Source organism: Prionailurus viverrinus, chromosome F1 (assembly GCF_022837055.1).
Source record: "Prionailurus viverrinus isolate Anna chromosome F1, UM_Priviv_1.0, whole genome shotgun sequence".
Lineage (NCBI taxonomy): Eukaryota > Metazoa > Chordata > Mammalia > Carnivora > Felidae > Prionailurus > Prionailurus viverrinus.
The window spans coordinates 15985421-16003905 of record NC_062577.1 but is presented as its reverse complement, the minus strand read 5'-3'; the positions used below and the strand labels follow the sequence as shown (position 1 = coordinate 16003905).

Genomic DNA, 18485 nt, shown 5'->3' with positions numbered 1-18485 from the left:
TCTCCATCGCCTGTGTGAATACCTCCAGATTTCTTACCATGATCCAAGGTTCTTCACAAGCTAACTCCAGCCTTACTCACTTTCGTTCCTTTATGAACTTATGTCCCCAGCACAATGAACTCATCACCATTCCTCAAATATACAGCCCTTCTCACAGATCTGTGAAACATGCTCTTCTCTCTCCCGAAAAAATAGCCTTTTAAAGCTTCTCTGCTTAACAAACTCCTATTCATCCTTCAAAGCCCCTTCACATGTAACCTCTGCAGTGGTATTTATGTCTACTCTTCTGCCTGGCAGGAGCTCTCTCTCCTCTACGCACCCACTGCAAGTTCTGGCTCCTGTCTTAGGACAGGACATTCCCGGTCTCTCCTTTGCCTATGAGCAGGCCCAGACCAAGTTCCAGTCTTTCTATGCCCAGCAGTTAGCATGGGGACTGGCTTCAGCCATCCCTCTGTAAGAGCTTGTTTTATGAGCATCCCTAAGACTATCAGCACACTCTACAAGGAGCTCTTCAACAGCCAAATGACAAGGTGAGAGCACTTGATGAGGCTCATCTCTGATACTTAGAATCTTTTTAGAAGCCCAACTGGGCATCTGAAAATGGAGGCATTAAGCCAAGGTCTCTCCCAGCTAGAGAGAGAAAATGAATATCGTGTAATAGACTAGAAAAATAATATGATTGTTAAATAGAGATAATAATTATGCGATTGGCTCCCTTTTCTTCCAAGCTCCCGTTTTTAAGCACCTTATATACCTGGCGTGGTGCCACAAGGCGCTTTTCATAAATCATTTCTAATCCCTACAAGAACTCTTGTGTTTACAAATGAGGACACTCAGGCTCAGAGAGATTAAGTCAACTGCCTAAGGTCACAGCAAGTTCCTTAATTCCTTTCCGCAAGTTCCCCAAAACCATCCAATGTCCGGGACCTTGGCAATGAAGAGGTGCAGTTAACTCCAACCTCTGACTCGGGTTAGCACCCACTTCTAACGTGGACACAACTCCAAACCACACTTCCTTGATGTACTTGGCCTCTCCAGGGCCACTGCTGAGTGCGTGGTTGGGCTCCTCTCTGACATAAGAATTCCAAATACCTACTGGGGAGGAGTAAACACAACTCCGAGCGTGACACAAATCGCTGGGTGTGTGACACGAGTCTCCCCGACATGCATGTTGGGAGGCCTCCACGCTGTGGCCCACCTAGCTGAGAAAACGAAGCAAATTACAGCCTTTTCTGCCAACAGACTCACGGCATGCCAGTACTGATGTCTGCTCTATCGTAACGTTTGTACCAGAGGGAGAATTGAGAGATTAAATTGTTTACGTGTGTTACATAAACTGATATAAAACTCCAGTCTGCACATGCCCACAGGAGGACTTACTGTTCAGCCAGTCCGACCGAAGTTGCACAGGGTCACCCTTGCGGGAAGAGGATTCTTAAACACGTCACATTTGTTGACTCACAGATGGAGCCCAGGAAAGCCTGGGTGCTGATGGCCATCAGAGCTGCTCTGTAGGATCGTTAAGTGCTAAGTCACATCACGCACTGAGCACGCATCAAGGTACTGAGGACGGGTCCCAAGATCCAGCAGGCTGGGAACGCCACTTTGAAAACCGATTCGCCTGCTTGCCCTCATCCCTGTCTCTCCCTGTCTTTTCTCCCAGGCTTTCGGCAAAGGTGGAGTGCACGGAAACATGCTCCAGAGACATGGAGCTCAGTTGCTGGGGTTGCACACCCAGGGGGGAAGTTCCAAGTGGAAGAGGGGCTATCTACCTTCTAAATGGGAAAGCTCGAAGTTCATAGAAATAATCGATTCCAGGTTTCCCGTTTCTGCAATTCGAGCAGATGCCACACTTTCACCTCTGCTCGGTTGCGGGGTCTGGGGCTAGCCACCATGCGCCTCTCTGGGGCTTGGGTCTCTCACTCATGGGGCAGGAGTCGTGCTCGCCACAAGGACCGAGGAAGACAACTGCCGGTACAATACCTAGTGCAACGCTTCACACAAAGATGGACCAAAGAGACAAGAGCCACTGTGGTCATTTAAAAGATGATGGCAGGGCTTGACAGTAGAGAGCCCGCACAGGCCAGGGGTGGAGTTCTGGCCCTTTCCAGAGAATCCACATTCCCCCAGACTCCCAGCACTGTCACAGGGGATGCTTTTCCTGCCTTCTCTCCTTTTTTACACCTTCCCCGGTATTCATTTATACCAGTATGCAAAGGATAAGTAAGGAACTAATTTTAGGTATAACGATTCTCTTCAAAAAAAAAAAAAACATGTATCAGGTGTCTATTGTGGCAGGCCAAGGGACAGAGATACAAAAAACAGTCCTGCCCCCAGGGAGTGGCAGTGAAATGGGGCAAATGGGAGAACACACAGATAAGGACAACTCCGTAAGACAGTAAGCCATCAGTGGGGCAGGCACCAGGTACAAGAGGAAGCAGAGAAGGCATTAGAAACACCACAAAAGTCGGCTAAGCCCCTTACACAGCCCCTTACACAGTGAATAACCTGCCACCCCCCCACCTCCAGCTGCCTGAACATACCACACTTCCCCCCAACACCACTGTGCAGGCAGCAAGTCTCGGCCCCCCACCCCTCACACCACGGAGGATTGGTTGACCTGGACAGGTAGCCACTGCCACCTCAGCTCTGTCAGCTCATCTTCATCACCTTTGTCAACCTCTTCAAGGCTCTGGAAGCATGCCTGATCTGACCGTGACAGGCCCCTCGCCAAGGAGTAAGCACGTATGACGAGCCAGGGGCTTACCTGACAGCCCCGTGAGCTCTCCCAGGGGGAGGACGACTATGGAGGGCGGCCCTGAGCAGTGGTCCGCAGGTTTACAGACCCAAACCGGGGCTCCTCTCACTTCGCATCCTTTGCCCTGCACGTCCGACATGCCCCAGAGACCCCAGAGACATGCCCTCGCCCGCGGCAAGCGCCTTTCTCACCTGTCGTGCACAACCCCACTGATTGGAGGAAGCCAGTGGATGGTGAGGGAGGTGTGGGTCTGCCCTATGACCATGGGTGGGATGGGAATGGGGGTGGGCTTCCGGCTTTGACTCCACTGCTGATACACAAGGTCCAAATAGCAATGCATCCGGGCCACCTGGTTAGGGGTGAAGCTGTCGGTGCAGTCATCATCTGTGGAGACAAAAAAAAAAAAAAGGAACAGGAGAGATGAAGGCTTTAACCGCCAAGGCCCACTGAGGCAGGGGTGAATTCTGCCTTGCTCACACCCTGAGTCACTTAACACAAAGCCTCACACGTACTGGGTTCCCCAGGGACTTGTCAGGCGAATAAATGTATGCTGTTCCAGAGAGTATGTAAGCCACAGTGGGAAAGAGAAGGCAGAGAAGAGCACTGCTGATCCCTAAAGCAGGGCCAGTACCTTGCTATGAGGCCGAGCCAGGGGGAGACTCACGCCCTGGGGTACAAGATTGCTCGGAGCTGACGGTTACTTATTCAGGAAACCACAAGATGGCAGTGTTTCAGCATATGGCCTTTTTACTCATGAACATCTCCAGAGTTGCAGACACCTGCTTCATGCCCAGTGACTGCCAAGGTTAGGGAGGATTCGGTGGAGACGCTCAAGGAAAGAGAGAGCCAAAATGTCAAGGATGCAGCAGGACTGGGAACGGTGGTCCTTACCTTCTTTTTGGGGCCTGCAACATCTCCCTGTTAACATAATTTTCATAGGGCTGGAAAAGGAGTTATTTTAGTTTCAGAGCTTTTTTAAAAAAACTATTTACTTATTTTGGGGGAGAGTGCCAGCGGGGGTGGGGGGCAGAGAGTGGGGGCCAGAGGCTCCGAAGAGGGCTCTGCGCTGACAGCCTGACGGCAGCCAGCCCTATGTGGGGCTTGAACTCACGAACCACAAAATTATGACCTGAGCCGAAGTTGGTCACCCAGCTGACTGAGCCACCCAGGCGCCCCTCAGAGCTTTTTTTAATGAAAGCACACCAGCTGAACACTGCCCCCTGTTCCTTAGATGGTTTTCCTGGCCCACTTCAAAGGCGGTGCCTAAACAGCTCTGCCCTCTGCACCCCGTTGTCTGGTCTCCCGTGGCAAGGGCCACTGTGTCCTCGTTGGGGGGAGGCAGGGCTGCTGGTCCTTATGAATTCAGTGCGCCTGAATTATATGCCAAAATGAGACAATAGGTGACCAGGTCACCACTCTTTTCTTCCCTTCTTTCCTTCAGAGGCATGACCAAGGCCTTGTGGTTTATCTTTTTTTTTTTTTTTTGGAGGGGGGGAGAGGATAGCCTTAGAATTTATTACCAAACAAGACCCTTCACGTTACAGAAAAATCATCCCTTCCTTCTCCCTAGAATAAGTCATCAAATCAAATCAGTCCTTACTTTTAGGGATAAATTTGAGTCCATCACCAAGAGATTATGATAAGTACTACTTTTTGCCAGAAATGAGCAAGAGAAACTGGACAAGTAAGAGACATAATCCAGGATAACAAGACCAGATAATAGGGTTGTTCCCAGGGCCAGGAAAGTAGTGCCATTTTTTAAATAAGACAGCACCTGTTTTTTTTTTTTTTCCTTTGGTAGGCAAGCTAAGAATCAGCCCTTGGCTCATGTTGGAAGAAGCAAATCTGATACCTTAAAAAAGAACAAAATAAAAAGGAATCCTGAGCTTGAGCTTAAAATTAACCAGGTCCATCTTCTTGACTAATTTCAAAAACAGCACAGAGGCACCTTGACCCAGAAACCTCTTTCCCCATCACTGTTGGGAGTCTCCTTCAGAGAGAATGCCTAAGAACGTGGGCAAGAACAGGAACAACCAAGTTCTAGAGGTCAAAGCAATCTCAAGAGAGCTTTGGGTTTTGTCTCCTTTTTAAACCATCCAAGAGAGAGGTGTGTTTTTCTTTTGACCTCTAGTGGAGGAGAATCCAGCCCCTTAGACCCCTTCTCATCTCCATATTTGTTTAAGTTCTTCAAAGGCACACATGAAAAAGAATATGCCGTGGTAAATACACTTCAGCCCTCTGGCATGAGTGACTGCTTCACAGGCCTCTCCACCTCCCACACCTCCATACCCCACCCTGGCCCCAAAAGGCCCCCACGCAATCTTCATAGCAGATACACATACTGAAACTGTCGTGATACCTGTATAGCTCATGTAGTTGCTGAACGGAGCCCCCGGGAAGTGGGTGAAGCCACAGGTATCATTGGTAGGCTCTGGGTCCTGGCACAGTTTACTCTTGGGAGTAGGGGCGGTGTCGGCACAGAGGTCTCCCGTATCCATGGATGGCACTGTCTCCCTACAGGGGTCATCACAGGATTCCCTCTCACTGACCCCTTTGAAGACATGGTAGAGTCCCAGGACATGCCCCACCTCGTGGATCATAATGTTGGTATGGCCAGGCATGCCATAATAGGCTGGGTTGAGGACGACGCCACCTGCAATGGAAGATTTGGAAAACATCTCTAAGCATGTAACGAATAGCAGCCTCTGATCCTTAATTATGTCTGCTGGTAAACATCCAGTGTTCAATTTCAGCCTCTAAGGGAATACTGTATAACTTTTAGTGGCATTCAGTCACCTGCTTTTCCCTTTGGTCACAAACACCATCTGAACTAATTAATAAATGCGTCTTTAGCCCCCAACATAGATGAGGGCTGTTCTAGAAGCCAGGGAGAGCAATAAAGATGAAACGACATGATAGAGGGCCAGGATTCTTAGCGCTGGCTGCACATTAACAGCACCTAGTGAAGTTAAAAACACAGATGTCCTAGAGACCTGAATGTGAGACCTGAAATTATAAAAATCCTAGAAGATAGCACAGACAGTAGCATCTCTGATATTGGCCATCGCAACATTTTTCTAGGTATGTGTCCTGAGGCAAGGGGAAATAAAAGCAAAAATAAACCACTGGGACCTCATCAAAATAAAAAGCCTCTGCACAGCAAAGAAAACAATCAACAAAACGAAATGGCAACCTACTGAATGGAAGAAGATATTCGCAAATGACATATCTGATAAAGGGTTAGTATATAAATTATATAAAGAACTTACACAATTCTATACCCAAAAAACAAAGAATCCAATTTAAAAATGGGCAAAAGAAATGTACAGACATCTCTCCAAAGAAGACATACAGATGGTCAACAGACACATGAAAAGATGTTCAACATCATTCATTATCAGGGAAATGCAAATCAAAACTACAATGAGATTTCACCTCACACTTGTCAGAATGGCTAAAATAAAAAACACAAGAAACAGTAAGTGTTGATGAGAATGTAGAGAAAAAGAAACCCTTTCACACCACTGATGGGAATCCAAACTGGTGCAGTCACTTTGGAAAACAGTATGAAGTTTCCCCCAAAAGTTAAAAACAGAACCACCCTATGATCCAGGAATTGCACTCCTGGGAATTTATCCCCCAAATACAAAAATATTAATTCAAAGGGATACATGTACCCTTATGTTTATTGCGGCATTATTTACCACAGACAAATTATGGAAGCAGCCCAAATATTCGTTGACTGATGAATGGGTAAAGAAGAGATGGTACATGATATACAACACTATTCAGCCATAAAAATCTTGCCATTTGCAATGATGTGAATGGAGCTAGAGAGTATAATCCTAAGTAAACTAACTCAGAGAGGATAAATACCATGTGATTTCACTCATAGGTGGAACTGAAGACACAAAACAAATGAGCAAAGGAGAAAAGAGAGAGAGAAATCAAGAAACGGATTATTAACTATAGAGAACAAACTGATGGTTACCAGACGGGAGGTGGGGGGGGGGGGGGATGGGTGAAATAAATGACAGGAATTGAGCATGCTGGTGGTACTGATGAACACCAGGTGATGTATGGAAGCACTGAATCCCTACATTGGACACCTGAAACTAACATAACAGTGCATGATAACTCCACTGGAATTAAAAGAAAGTGAAACAAAACTGTCAAATCCATTACACTCTTGAGGAGGGCACCTGTTGGGATGAGCACGGGGTGTTGTGGAAACCAATTTGACAATACATTTCATAAAAAAAAGATCCATTACACTCTTGGTAGAAATGTAAATTGATACAACAATTTTTATGGTAAAGAGAATGGAGGTTCCCCAATGTATACTTTTTAATTACATTGTTAATTCATTTCAAAAAAAATCAATATATATGTGGCAGCAAAACAACAAACAAACAAAAACACAGATGTCCAAATGCTAGCCCCAATGAAATGAATCCAAGTATTCGAGGATGGGGATCTATGCCTTAGTATTGTTTGAGACTTCCCAGATTGAGAGCCACTGGTATGGATGAAAGCACATGGGGTTTAGAGTCAGGGAATTCTGGGTCTGAATCCTGGCCCTCCACATACTAGCTCTGAGGACTTGAACAGCTATCTGAGCTTCTAGGACCTCAGCTGTGCCGTCTGTAAAGTGGAGATGATGACACCTACTTCCTGCTTTTTGTAGGTTTGGGTCTTCTAAAGCATTTGGCATGCTGGAGGAGTTTAGTAAATGACAGTTATGTGTGCTGCTTCTGAATTCATGACCCATACTCACAAGGAGCCAATGACCACTGAGACGAAAGACAAGTCCAACCAAACTACCATTCACTTCAGAATGTCAGAGGCACTACGGGAATATGTCCCACCCTCACCTCCCCCAAATCTCCCTGAGAACACCAGGGAGGTGTTTCAAAGAACAGTTGACTGCATTCATCCGGGCTTGGATGAAAGTAGTGGGCTCGCTGTAACCTTCCAAAAGTAAAGGCTAAAGACCTCTCAGTGTCCCAGCTTCTATGTGTCTAGCTTCCCGATCCCAGCTTTCCAATCTCAGATTCCCAATCCCTGCTTTCCTCCTCTCCCCACGGTTGGAGCCACTTGACCTTCAAACATTGTCGGGATCGGGCCTCATCCTCATCTGTAGGACCTGAAACAGGGCCATGTCAACGGCTCTGGACCAACCCTCTGGTTGCTTCCAGGCTGCCCCTGACCCTCTGATTCAGATCTGACCCCAACTGCCAAGCCGTGCATCATCTCTCTTACCTGAGCCCTCCCTGTATCAACAGTCCACTGAGTACGGCAGTCCCTCCAAAAGAACGGCTCTGCTTTTCTTCTGGAAGATCCTTTCCAGGGACTGTCTCATTTCTGAATTCTATGTGCTGCCCTAAAGACAACTACATAAATGGTTTCATGGGCAGAACGGAATCACCGGGTATCTGGTGCCACACCCGGTGGCTCAACCTGCCCTTTTAGTGACTACCTTCCAGCAAATGACAGTTTCTAGGTCCAAGTTCTAGCTTCTCCCAGTCTACTCAGACATGCTGACATTAACCAAGGCATGCCCAGACACGTCCTGAAATACACTATCTGCTCTCACATCTACATCAGAGCCAGACCTCACCTCCCTTGTTCACCATTTCTATCACTTCCAGTAGAAGTTTTTATTCTCTCATATTAACCTTTTTTCCCTTTATAAAATTATTTTCTGTATATTTCTTTCATTTGTGCATAATTATGTCAACACAAAGTTATTTGAAAACAGATCTATTCCAGTAACATCCTGGGTGCTCAGTATTTGCATAAAGCCAGCAAAATGCAGCATTTCCACGTTTCAAGATGCTGACCCCTTCATGTTTACAGCAATGGCACTAGTAATCATCATCAAAGTTCATATTTTGGCTCTCAACTCTTCTTTGTTTTTTTTTAAGGTTATTTATTTATTTTGGGAGAGAGAGAGGGCATGAGTGGGGTAGGGGCAGAGAGAGAGAATCCCAAGCAGGCTCCATGCTGTCAGCACAGAGACTCATGCAGGGCTCAATCCCACGAACTGTGAAATCATGACCTGAGCCAAGATCAGGAGTCAGACATTTAACCGACTGAGCCACCCGGGGGGCCCCTCTCAGCTCTTTTTCATCCACGTCAGCGAAGGTGCTCTAAGAGCACCATGCTGTTTGTATCATCACTCTCTTCTGCCTTCCTCCACCCCAACCCTTCCCCCCCCACACACACACTTAACCTGTTTCCCTCCTCCTCCTTTCCCTTCCCCCACCTCTAAGCAAGATTTGGATTCAAAAAACCAATCTGGGAGTGCCTGGGTGGCTCAGTTGGTTAAGGGTCTGACTTCGGCTCAGGTCATGATCTCACGGTTCATGGGTTCGAGCCCCACGTCGGGCTCTGTGCAGACAGCTCAGAGCCTGGAGCCTGCTTCAGAGTCTGTGTCTCCCTCTTTCTCTGCCCCTCCCCTGCTCACGCTCTGTCTTTCTCTCTCTCAAAAATAAACAAACATAAAGAAAAAACCAATCTCAGGGGGCGCCTGGGTGGCCCAGTCAGTTGAGTGTCCAACTTCACTCAGGTCATGATCTCATGGTCCATGAGTTCGAGCCCCACGTTGGGCTCTGTGCTGACAGTTCAGAGCCTGGAGCCTGCTTCGGATTCTGTGTCTCCTTCTCTCTCTGCCCCTCTGTCGTATCTGATGGTTAGGTGTGCTTGAGAAAAATGAAGCATGCCACACCCACCTCCTGCAGATTGACTGGCCTAAGAACTATAGCTTCTGAAAAGCCTTGCAGCAATTTTGTTGAACCCTTTGCTTCCCAAACTTGTTTGAACACAGAACCTGTTTGGGGTAGAATACCTTTCGACGTAAGGAATACTGGATTCCTTAGAGTACAATTCATACAAAGTACCAAAGACAAAGAAAAGTCTCAAGTAACAGTTACTTTCTACCCATACATATGGTCAGTCCATCTCAAGTCCTCTTGGGATCTCCTCCAGTGGTAGAAGAAAGGGGTTATAACTGAATAGAAATAAGATTACAGGAAGAAGGGCTGGCAAAAATAGGAAGGAGGGGTGGCTGGGAGTGTGCTTCTGGGAGCACTGGATGAGGATGAGAGTGGTCATTATACTGGTGGGTGTCTCATCATCCTCCAGAAGTTTCTGCCTCAACCTCAAATGAGATATTTCCCAATATAGGAATATTCTCCTTTCAATAAACCAGCTTATTTGTAAGACGAGGAAGAAGCATAAAAATGCAAGTTCTTACCACGCTCAGCAAACCTCCTCCACACCAACGACAGTGGTGAGGGTTTTCTGCCATAGCACTCTTAGTGCACATTAAGGACAGTGTAGACCTAACCAGGAAACACTTAAATTTTAATTAAAAACATAAATCTTTTATGTTCTATTTTTTTTTTTACTGTTCTATTTTTTTACTCCAGAAAGATGAGACTTTCGCCCCCAAATCATTGTATGGAACGCACAGTAATAAGTTCAGTTGCTATGTGTGTGTCAGGTAGAATGTTATATATTCTAATTTAGAAGTAAGTGCTGTGTGCACCAATACATGTTGAGGGAAAAGCCCGGGATCCTCTTAGAGTAATTCTGCTCGCTAGAGCCTGAGGTTAGGAAATCACGCCGGACCAGAACTTAAGAAATTTGGAAGGTGGCCCTGACCCTGAGTAGTGTATGACCTTGGCTCTGCTCCTTCATCTTTCCCAAGGTTAGCTGCAAAATGAGGGGGCTAGCCATGTTTCTCACCTAGAGTCCCTCTCATCTCGTGCCTCTAAGAGCTAACAGTCAGGACTGTGTCGGCAATCATAAATACCACGTGAAGAAAAACTTGGGTTATCACGACTGTCACCCCCTTGGCCTCGTAACCTGTGTTCTAAGACTCCCCGCCTCTCGGGAACCTGAGGGGCAGGAGAAAGCTGGGCACGAGCAACCACAGACATTCTACTCAGATCTGCTAGACCTTCAAGGGATCCAGGTTCACCACCTGCTCATCCTCACGCCCTCTCCTTCCCGTCCCATGTGCAGGGGGTCCCACACGCTTCTTCTAGTCAACCTTTATCCCAACTAAAACACACTTGTGAAATTATTAAGGGAGTAGGTTTTAATCATACCATCATACACCCATCTGGGGAGGAGGGGAGAGACTTTATTTCATGGTTTAGTTTATAAAAGTTCTTTCATGTGTTGATAAAAATCACACACATACACACACACACACACACACACACACACACACACACACACACACACATTCATACCAAAGCCTGAGTGAGACATAAAGACTGGCTGCCCAAAATCTAAAAAGAATGGGAGAACTTCTTTTCATTAAGAAGGAATGAGACCTGATTAATAATAAATAAAAACAGAGTACCTCAAATGACAAGCCCTTCCTGCCCTCTATTAGCTGGGTCTGACAGAGGAGAGTCTGAGGAGCCGTGAATTCCCACCTGCTGGGGGAAACGTGTAATCCTTTTCCAGGAGCAACTTAATAGGAATAATAAAAAGATACTATCAAGTGCTACTTTCCAGTTCCTATTCTATGTTAATATTCACACAAAGCAGCAGCATCTTCTGATGCGCCTATCTGTGCCCCACACTTTCCTGCCTTTCCATTATTGGCATGGGTCAGACTCTGAGTGGGTACCGGGGGTCCTCACAGCACTTCCCAGAAGCCTCTCACACAAGATGGCCTTTGGAGTGACGTGGGCTCCTTCTTTGGCCGTGGACACTCACTGGAAATGTATCGATCCTTATCTTTGGGAATACTCCTTAACAGCTCTCCAGGCTATTTCCTGATCTGTTTCATGGTAATATGAGAGTTCTTAACTCAAAGGGTTGTTACGGAGATTAAAACAGTGATGTGGATAAATAAGCATTTAGCTGATTTTCTGAAACAAAGTAACCCCAACTGTATTTTAGACCATTGGTCAATATTACTGTAATTATATAAGGCAGCCTGGCCACACAGGCTTACGTGCCCCCACTTTTTGTTGGCTTCCTCCTAACCATCTTCATTCATCAAGAAACTGGGATGGCGTCTGACCACAAACAGAGCAGGCTTTCCAGAGTGAAAACTGCCATCACCAGGCAAGGCAGACAAGCATCTCTCCACGCGAGGAGCTCTGATCTGCCCCTAGGCTGCTCACACTTTTTCCATGTTGTTCGGGTCCTGACATCCATGGGCACCCAGGAGACAGATGAGATTTGGACAGAGTTGTGAATAAACAAGTGCCCATTCAATTCACACACAACACACTGACATTCAAAAATTTTTTGCAATAGCCTAAAATTAGTCCAGTAGTGATTGTGTATGGAAAGGAAGTCTTGCAGATTGGACTGTTCCTTTTAATTACTCGTAGACCTTGCTGGGAGGTCAGATTTACCCAAGACACCTTTTTTCTGCATTTCCAATAATCTATTCCTTCCTACTTCCCTAGTTATACAGAATATAATTATCATTTCTTATACTCAAAACCACTGCTCAGTTTTGTTTCTCCTCAAATGAGGGATAAAATATGGTGATAGAATAGGGGGATGGGATTTCCTTCCCTACAACTGAATCCCTTTGTGTTCTCAGCTTTTTTAAAAATTGTTTTTAATGTTTATTTATTTTTGAGACAGAAAGAGAGTGTGCACACGCAAATGGCGGGGGGGGGGGGGGGGGGCAGCGGGGAGCCGAGAGAGAGGGAGACATAGAATCCGAAGCAGGCTCCAGGCTCTGAGCTGTCAGCACAGAGCCTCACACGGGGCTCGAACTCACGAACTGTGAGATCATGACCTGAGTCAAAGTCCAACGTTTAACTGACTGAGCCACCCAGGCATCCCTGTGTTCTCAGCTTTTATTTGCTACATGGAAACAGGAAGTAGAAGAAAGACATGACAATATATATTTTCAACAATATCTTGGTTCTTCAAACTTTACTCTGAGACACTATCAGACTCTAACTTCATTCACCTCCCCAACACTTGTTTTGAAAGGCTGCTTAGGAGATGACGACAAAACCCAGGAGTGCCCACTCAAGGGAAACTTTGAAGCGACAGTGTGAATGGAGGGCAACATTTTGGAAGTACTCACAGTTTACCCCAGTGGCTCCTGGTCCCTTAGTCCACAGCCAATTCAAGAGGTCAGGCTCTTCTACATTCAGCCATTACCTCCCTAGGAGGTAGAAGATGGAGTGAAAAGCAAAAAAAAAAAAAAAAAAAAAAAAAAAAAAAAAAAAAGAAGGAAGCCCTTTTCTGTCTGTGAGATTTTCAAAGTGCATGCCATTTGGGCCCTGAGGAGATTCAGGGTTTAGCCAACATGGTAAGTGAACGAGGGTACTGATCCTTGCCTCACATTACCAATGCCATCACCACCATCTTAGCCCGGAACAATTTTTTTTTAACTAGCGGAGGAGAAAAGAGATAAAAGGGAAATAATGGGACTGTACAGATGGTGGAGGGTCCAGATAAAGTGGACTGTATTCTATATTTCAAGACCCCAGTAAAAGGATTCAAAATAGGTGCATGGATCTGACAGCAGGGGGATCTTGCCTTATTCCAGTAATGGATTCCTGAGCAAGTGCCCTAGTTCTAGAGAAAACTGGCTAAGAGGGAAGAGGGACAGAGAACCTCCGCAGAGACCCCCTGAAGGTGGGGCCTTGTGATGGAAACAACAGTCATCTCATGTGACCAGCATCACCTGATAATTATTAAGGACAAAATGCATTCTTTCCCCTATGACCTTGGCATTTGTAAGCCATCTCTAAAGACAGACACAGCCTCAGGCAAAAAAAAAAAAGTTCAATTGACTAAGAGTAAATGTCTACTACCCAGCTAAGTAGGGGCTCAAAATAGAAATTAAGTTCAATTATAGAAGAATAAATAAAAGTTACATTTCTTGCATACATGAATGTATAGATTGAGACTTGAAGTCAATCCATGCCAGCACCACTAACTTGTGCATAGAACATAACATGAAAGGGGCTCCCTGGATGTAGCAACTGGTGGCCATATGTGGCACAGCTGTTGCTTAATGGACTGACAGGGAAGCACAAATACATTCTTAGACGACCTTTCAGCCTTGATTATAAGGGACAAGCTAAAACAATAAGACAGGGCTGTTGTGTGGTCCAGGGGATGGTGCAGGGGAAGAAAAAAAGAGCAGTTGTTGACTAAAAGATGAAATCTCAGCAGTAGAGAGCCCAAGTCCCAAGGTGATGCTGCATTTCCAAGTTCCAACTGGCTTTTCTCGGCTTTGGCACAAGACTGCCAGAGTGGCACATGGTAAAGAGAAGGATTCCCAAAGCTACTTCTATTAAAGAAGAAGAAGAAGAAGAAGAAGAAGAAGAAGAAGAAGAAGAGGAGGAGGAGGAGGAAGAAAACAACTCAGGCAGTTTGAGTAAAGGACATGAGTTGAAACGACTTGAAAACAGTTCTGTAAAATTTTTAGGGCTGAATGGTTATATGGCCATAAAACAAGCAGGTTGAGGGCTAGTCTGCAGGTGCTTCCATAATTACTTCCAGTTACTGGCTGAACCACAGTCCTCCAAACACACTCTCCACAACAAGGGACAAAGTTACCAAAGTATGCCTCGGGGTGGAGGAAAAAGCACTTCAGGGCAGGGCAAGGGAAGAAGTCACAGAGGCAGATGGACAGACAAAGGGAGAGAAAGAAAGGGAGGTTAAAAAAAAAAAAAGAGGTCATGGAAGCTAGAAAAAGAAGCAAGCTTTTAACAAAACCAGCCCAGAATCCATCCATCTCCAAATCTTGTATTGGCTTCTTAGTTTTACAGCCTGTGGTCTCCTTAGAAGGAAGTCCTTGTTCTGGGCAAGACTGAACCAAGACAGGGGCACCTGGGTGGCACAGTCAGTTAAGCGTCCAACTCTTGATTCTGGCTCCGGTCGTGATCTCACAGTTTGTGAGTTTGAGCCCAACATCAGGCTCTGTGCTCATCAGCACAGATTGGGATTCTCTCTCTCTCCCTCCCTCTCTGCTCCTCCCCCTCTTGCTCTCTATCTCTCTCTCAAAATAAATAAAAATAAACTTAAAAAAAAGACTGAACCAAGACAAGAATGTGCAGAGGGTGAAGATTGTGCAGTCTGATGTCACTTTCTGTCCTCTTTTATAGTCTCTCAGCCCACTCCTATTTTCAAGTGTCAAGCACTCAGGGGTCTTTAGCCAACCCCACACCATGGGAGAAACGTAATCTGATTCATAATAGCTGGAAGAGGTCATTACCCAGGCACTGGAGACAGTCTGTTAATCCTGTCCTTGCTTATGGATATGGTAGTGTTACACACACACACACACACACACACACACACACACACACACACTCATACCAGAATTTTAGGCACCACAAAGTATGAATGGGGAAGATATTTTTAAAATTCATTTATTAATTTAGCATTTATTGAGCATCTGTTCTATGTCAGGCACTGTTCTGGACACAAAGGGTCCAATAATGACTAGGACATGTTTTAAAAGAGGAGACCTTTCAAGTAGTCACAAAAAAGGTGATTGTTTACTCCACCTACTTATAAATGCATGAACCTACCTTTGGAGCGCCTCAATTTCAGGGCATGAAATTCATATCCTAGGTCAATTTTATCTAAAGCCTTCAATATTCAAGAATGCTCCAAATGTTCAAAACCCCAAGGCACCCAGAATAACCCCATTTGCTGAATTTCATCTTCTGACAATTATCTATAATAGCAGCCAGTGGATAATTCCTAGGGACGGTCCTCATCTTGTTCCCGTCATGTAGCCCTGTCTCGTGAATGAGGTTTGCCCTGGGGACTCCTAAGTTCTGGTTGGGGGAGAGATATCGCACCTCTGAGCAAGTTTCTGCTGCTTTCACCTTCCCCTGCCCCCCATGGTGCTGTTACTTTGCCTTTCCCCAGATAGCTGCCACATCTGCATGACCTTGGTTTTTGCTATTGTTTAGTTTTGTCACATTTTTTTAATGGTAATATATTTTTAAGAGAGAGAGAGACAGACAGACAGACAGACAGACAGAGTGCAAGAGGGGGATGGGACAGAGAAAGAGAGGGGGACACAGAATCTGAAGCAGGCTCCAGGCTCCGAGCTGTCAGCACAGAGCAGAATGCGGGGCTCAAACTCACCGTGAGATCATGACCTGAACCGAAGTCAGATGCTTAACAGACTGAGCCACCCAGGCGCCCCTGCATCACCTTGTGCCAGCTCTGGCTCTCTCCTCCAGTCCACTGGGCCCCAGAGGAGCCAATACCTTTCCTGGGCACCAAAAATCTCCAGGTTGAAGGTGAGGTGGTAGACTGAGGCCACAAGTAGAAAGGGTAATCACCAACACGTGGTATTCGGAGCATCGACTACTCTTGCTGCTGCTACTAATGGAGCTAACAGTTATTGAGGCCCTACTATGTGCCAGGTTCTCTTCCATGTGCTTATCATCCCCATTTTATACTTAGGAAAGGAAGGCTCAGAGAAGTGACTTGGTCAAGATTCCATTTGTTCTTATCGAAGGGAGGCCATAGCCCACTCTATTATTCAAAGACTTTTTTCTACATGACCTGAAGACCCGATAGGTTTAAACCCTCATCAGGAGCCAGGTTCAAGTTCCCTCCCACTCAGTTCTGGGGTCCCCTGGACACTGGGGCATGTTGCTAGTGATCTGATCAGGATTTCAGAGTGTTCTTTGGCCGTACGGGCACCACCTAGAACAATTAGAAAGATGACTGGCCCAGAAAACTCTGAAGTGTCTAACTTCTGTGCCAGAGAACGACAGATTCTCCTCTCTAACCTGGCCAAAATGACTTGTACTGACTTCATTTCTCTGCAGCAGCTGCATCTGTGGCCCACACGGGACTTTCTCAAAGCTCTGTCTTTAGGTAGCTGGTATAGCCCTGAATCCAGCTCCTCCTCTTGCTTCTGTGAAAGTCCCTTCATAGTCAGATTGCAGAGACCCCAAACTCAACATATCCAAACCAAACCAGCTCCCCATGTGCTCCTTCTCTTCCTGTATTTTCTACCTTGGCACCACTATGAACTCAGTCAATCAAACAGAGTTCCTTTTTTTCCCATCTATTTATGTTAACAAGTTTCTCAGCACTCAGAGCTATCAAAGAAAACAAAAGGCAATGTATAACTGGTGCTGAATCTTGTTGCCCTGTAGCAATAACTACTATTCATCCACAGAGACAAGAACTAATTTGAGGAAGAAAAGCCACATTTTTCTCATTAAAATAGGCATTTCTCTTTTTGTTTGCTAGTTATTAATCAACATTTTAAAACAGTGTTTTGATCAATTTTGGACAAGTAATCATTTCAAAAGATGACTCACTGAGAAGAAATCTTTTGACACTTTATAACTTATGATCAGTATCAATGTTAATATCCTGTTTGTGTTACTGCACTACAGTGTTGCTGATGTTACTGCTGGAGGACAATGGGTAAAGGGTACGTAGAATCTTTTGGTACCGTATTTTAGAACATATGTGGACATGCAATTATATCAAAATAAAAAGTTTAATTGAAACATTATCACAAAAGAGTTGTTTTATTTATCTAAAATATGTTTTTGGGGGCTCCTGGGTGGCTCCGTCGGTTAAGCGTCTGACTTCAGCTCAGGTCATGATCTCATGTTCCGTGAGTTCAAGCCCCGTGTCGAGCTCTGTGCTGACAGCTCAGAGCTTCGAGCCTGCTCAGATTCTGTGTCTCCCTCTCTTTCTCTGTCCCACCCCCCATCCTTGCACTGTCTCTCTCGCTGTTAAAAATAAATAAACATAATAAAAATAAATAAAATAAAATATGTTTTTGGCAGAGAAACAGATGACTCACTAAAGACTTTTAAAAACATGTATATGCTACGTTAGTGTGAAGTTCTACAGGAGAAATGGAACGGAAACACAAATTCAAAGAGAAAAAAAGTACAATGAATAACTTGCCAGTGTTAAAAAAAAAAAGTGCATGGCCATGAATTTGTGAATGATGGTGATTATCAAATCATTATGTGACCAAAGATTCATTTAGGAGAGTACATTTAAATTTTATTTTATAACGTCAATAATTTAAAATGATATGGCAGGAATTATTTTCTTTGCCACTATTCAAGCTTCTAATTATATTTTTAGATGTTGCTTTTAGAGAGCAGAAGTAAGTTTGGAAGGCACTGCTCTAGCCATCCCAAGTACATTCCACTCATCAGCACGCCCAGGTTTTGAACGGCCTGAACCTTGGTATCCCTCAGCTCCTTTAGCCCGGAATTCGGTCTCATGGTCTGCCAAGCCAACTATGGCTCCTCTTTCAACTGTCCTCTCAAGCCTCCACCCCTCCGGGAGTTCTTCCCTGATGCTCTGAGCACAGTTAGGCACTTCTCCCTGTTCCTACCTGACCTCACGTTAGGTGCCATCCCACCGTAGCGGAAGTGTGTTATTTGTATGTCTGCCTCGCAGTTACGCAGCGCAAACCTTCAGGGTGAACTCATTTTATTGTTGTAACTCTAAGTATTGCCACAGACCGATTCGACAGCTTTTCTTTGAATAAATGATTACGAGAACGGTATGGCCAGCTTACAAAAAGGCTGGTTTACCGTAAATTTAAGTCTCCTGCCTTTGAAGATACACTTTCGGTTCAAGTGCTGTGTACTAAGGCTAAAGATGTCCAAACTACCGAACGTTAGAGCTCAAGGGGATCTCATTCATTTATTTATTTATTAAAGAATTCTACCCTGTGTTACCACAGTCTTAAAAGCACAAAATT

General features: G+C 45.3%; 1 protein-coding gene across 3 annotated transcripts in view; it reads right to left on the bottom strand.

The window, feature by feature from the left end:
• Window positions 1–18485, bottom strand: part of PAPPA2 (pappalysin 2) — a 272063-nt gene that overhangs the window by 144494 nt on the left and 109084 nt on the right. For all 3 annotated transcript variants that reach the window (XM_047841337.1, XM_047841339.1, XM_047841338.1), the window contains 2 exons: window positions 5118–5411; window positions 2950–3142 (listed from right to left, as the gene is read on the bottom strand). In XM_047841337.1, coding sequence (XP_047697293.1) covers window positions 2950–3142; window positions 5118–5411 — 487 coding nt within the window. The remainder of the gene's footprint in view (window positions 1–2949; window positions 3143–5117; window positions 5412–18485) is intronic.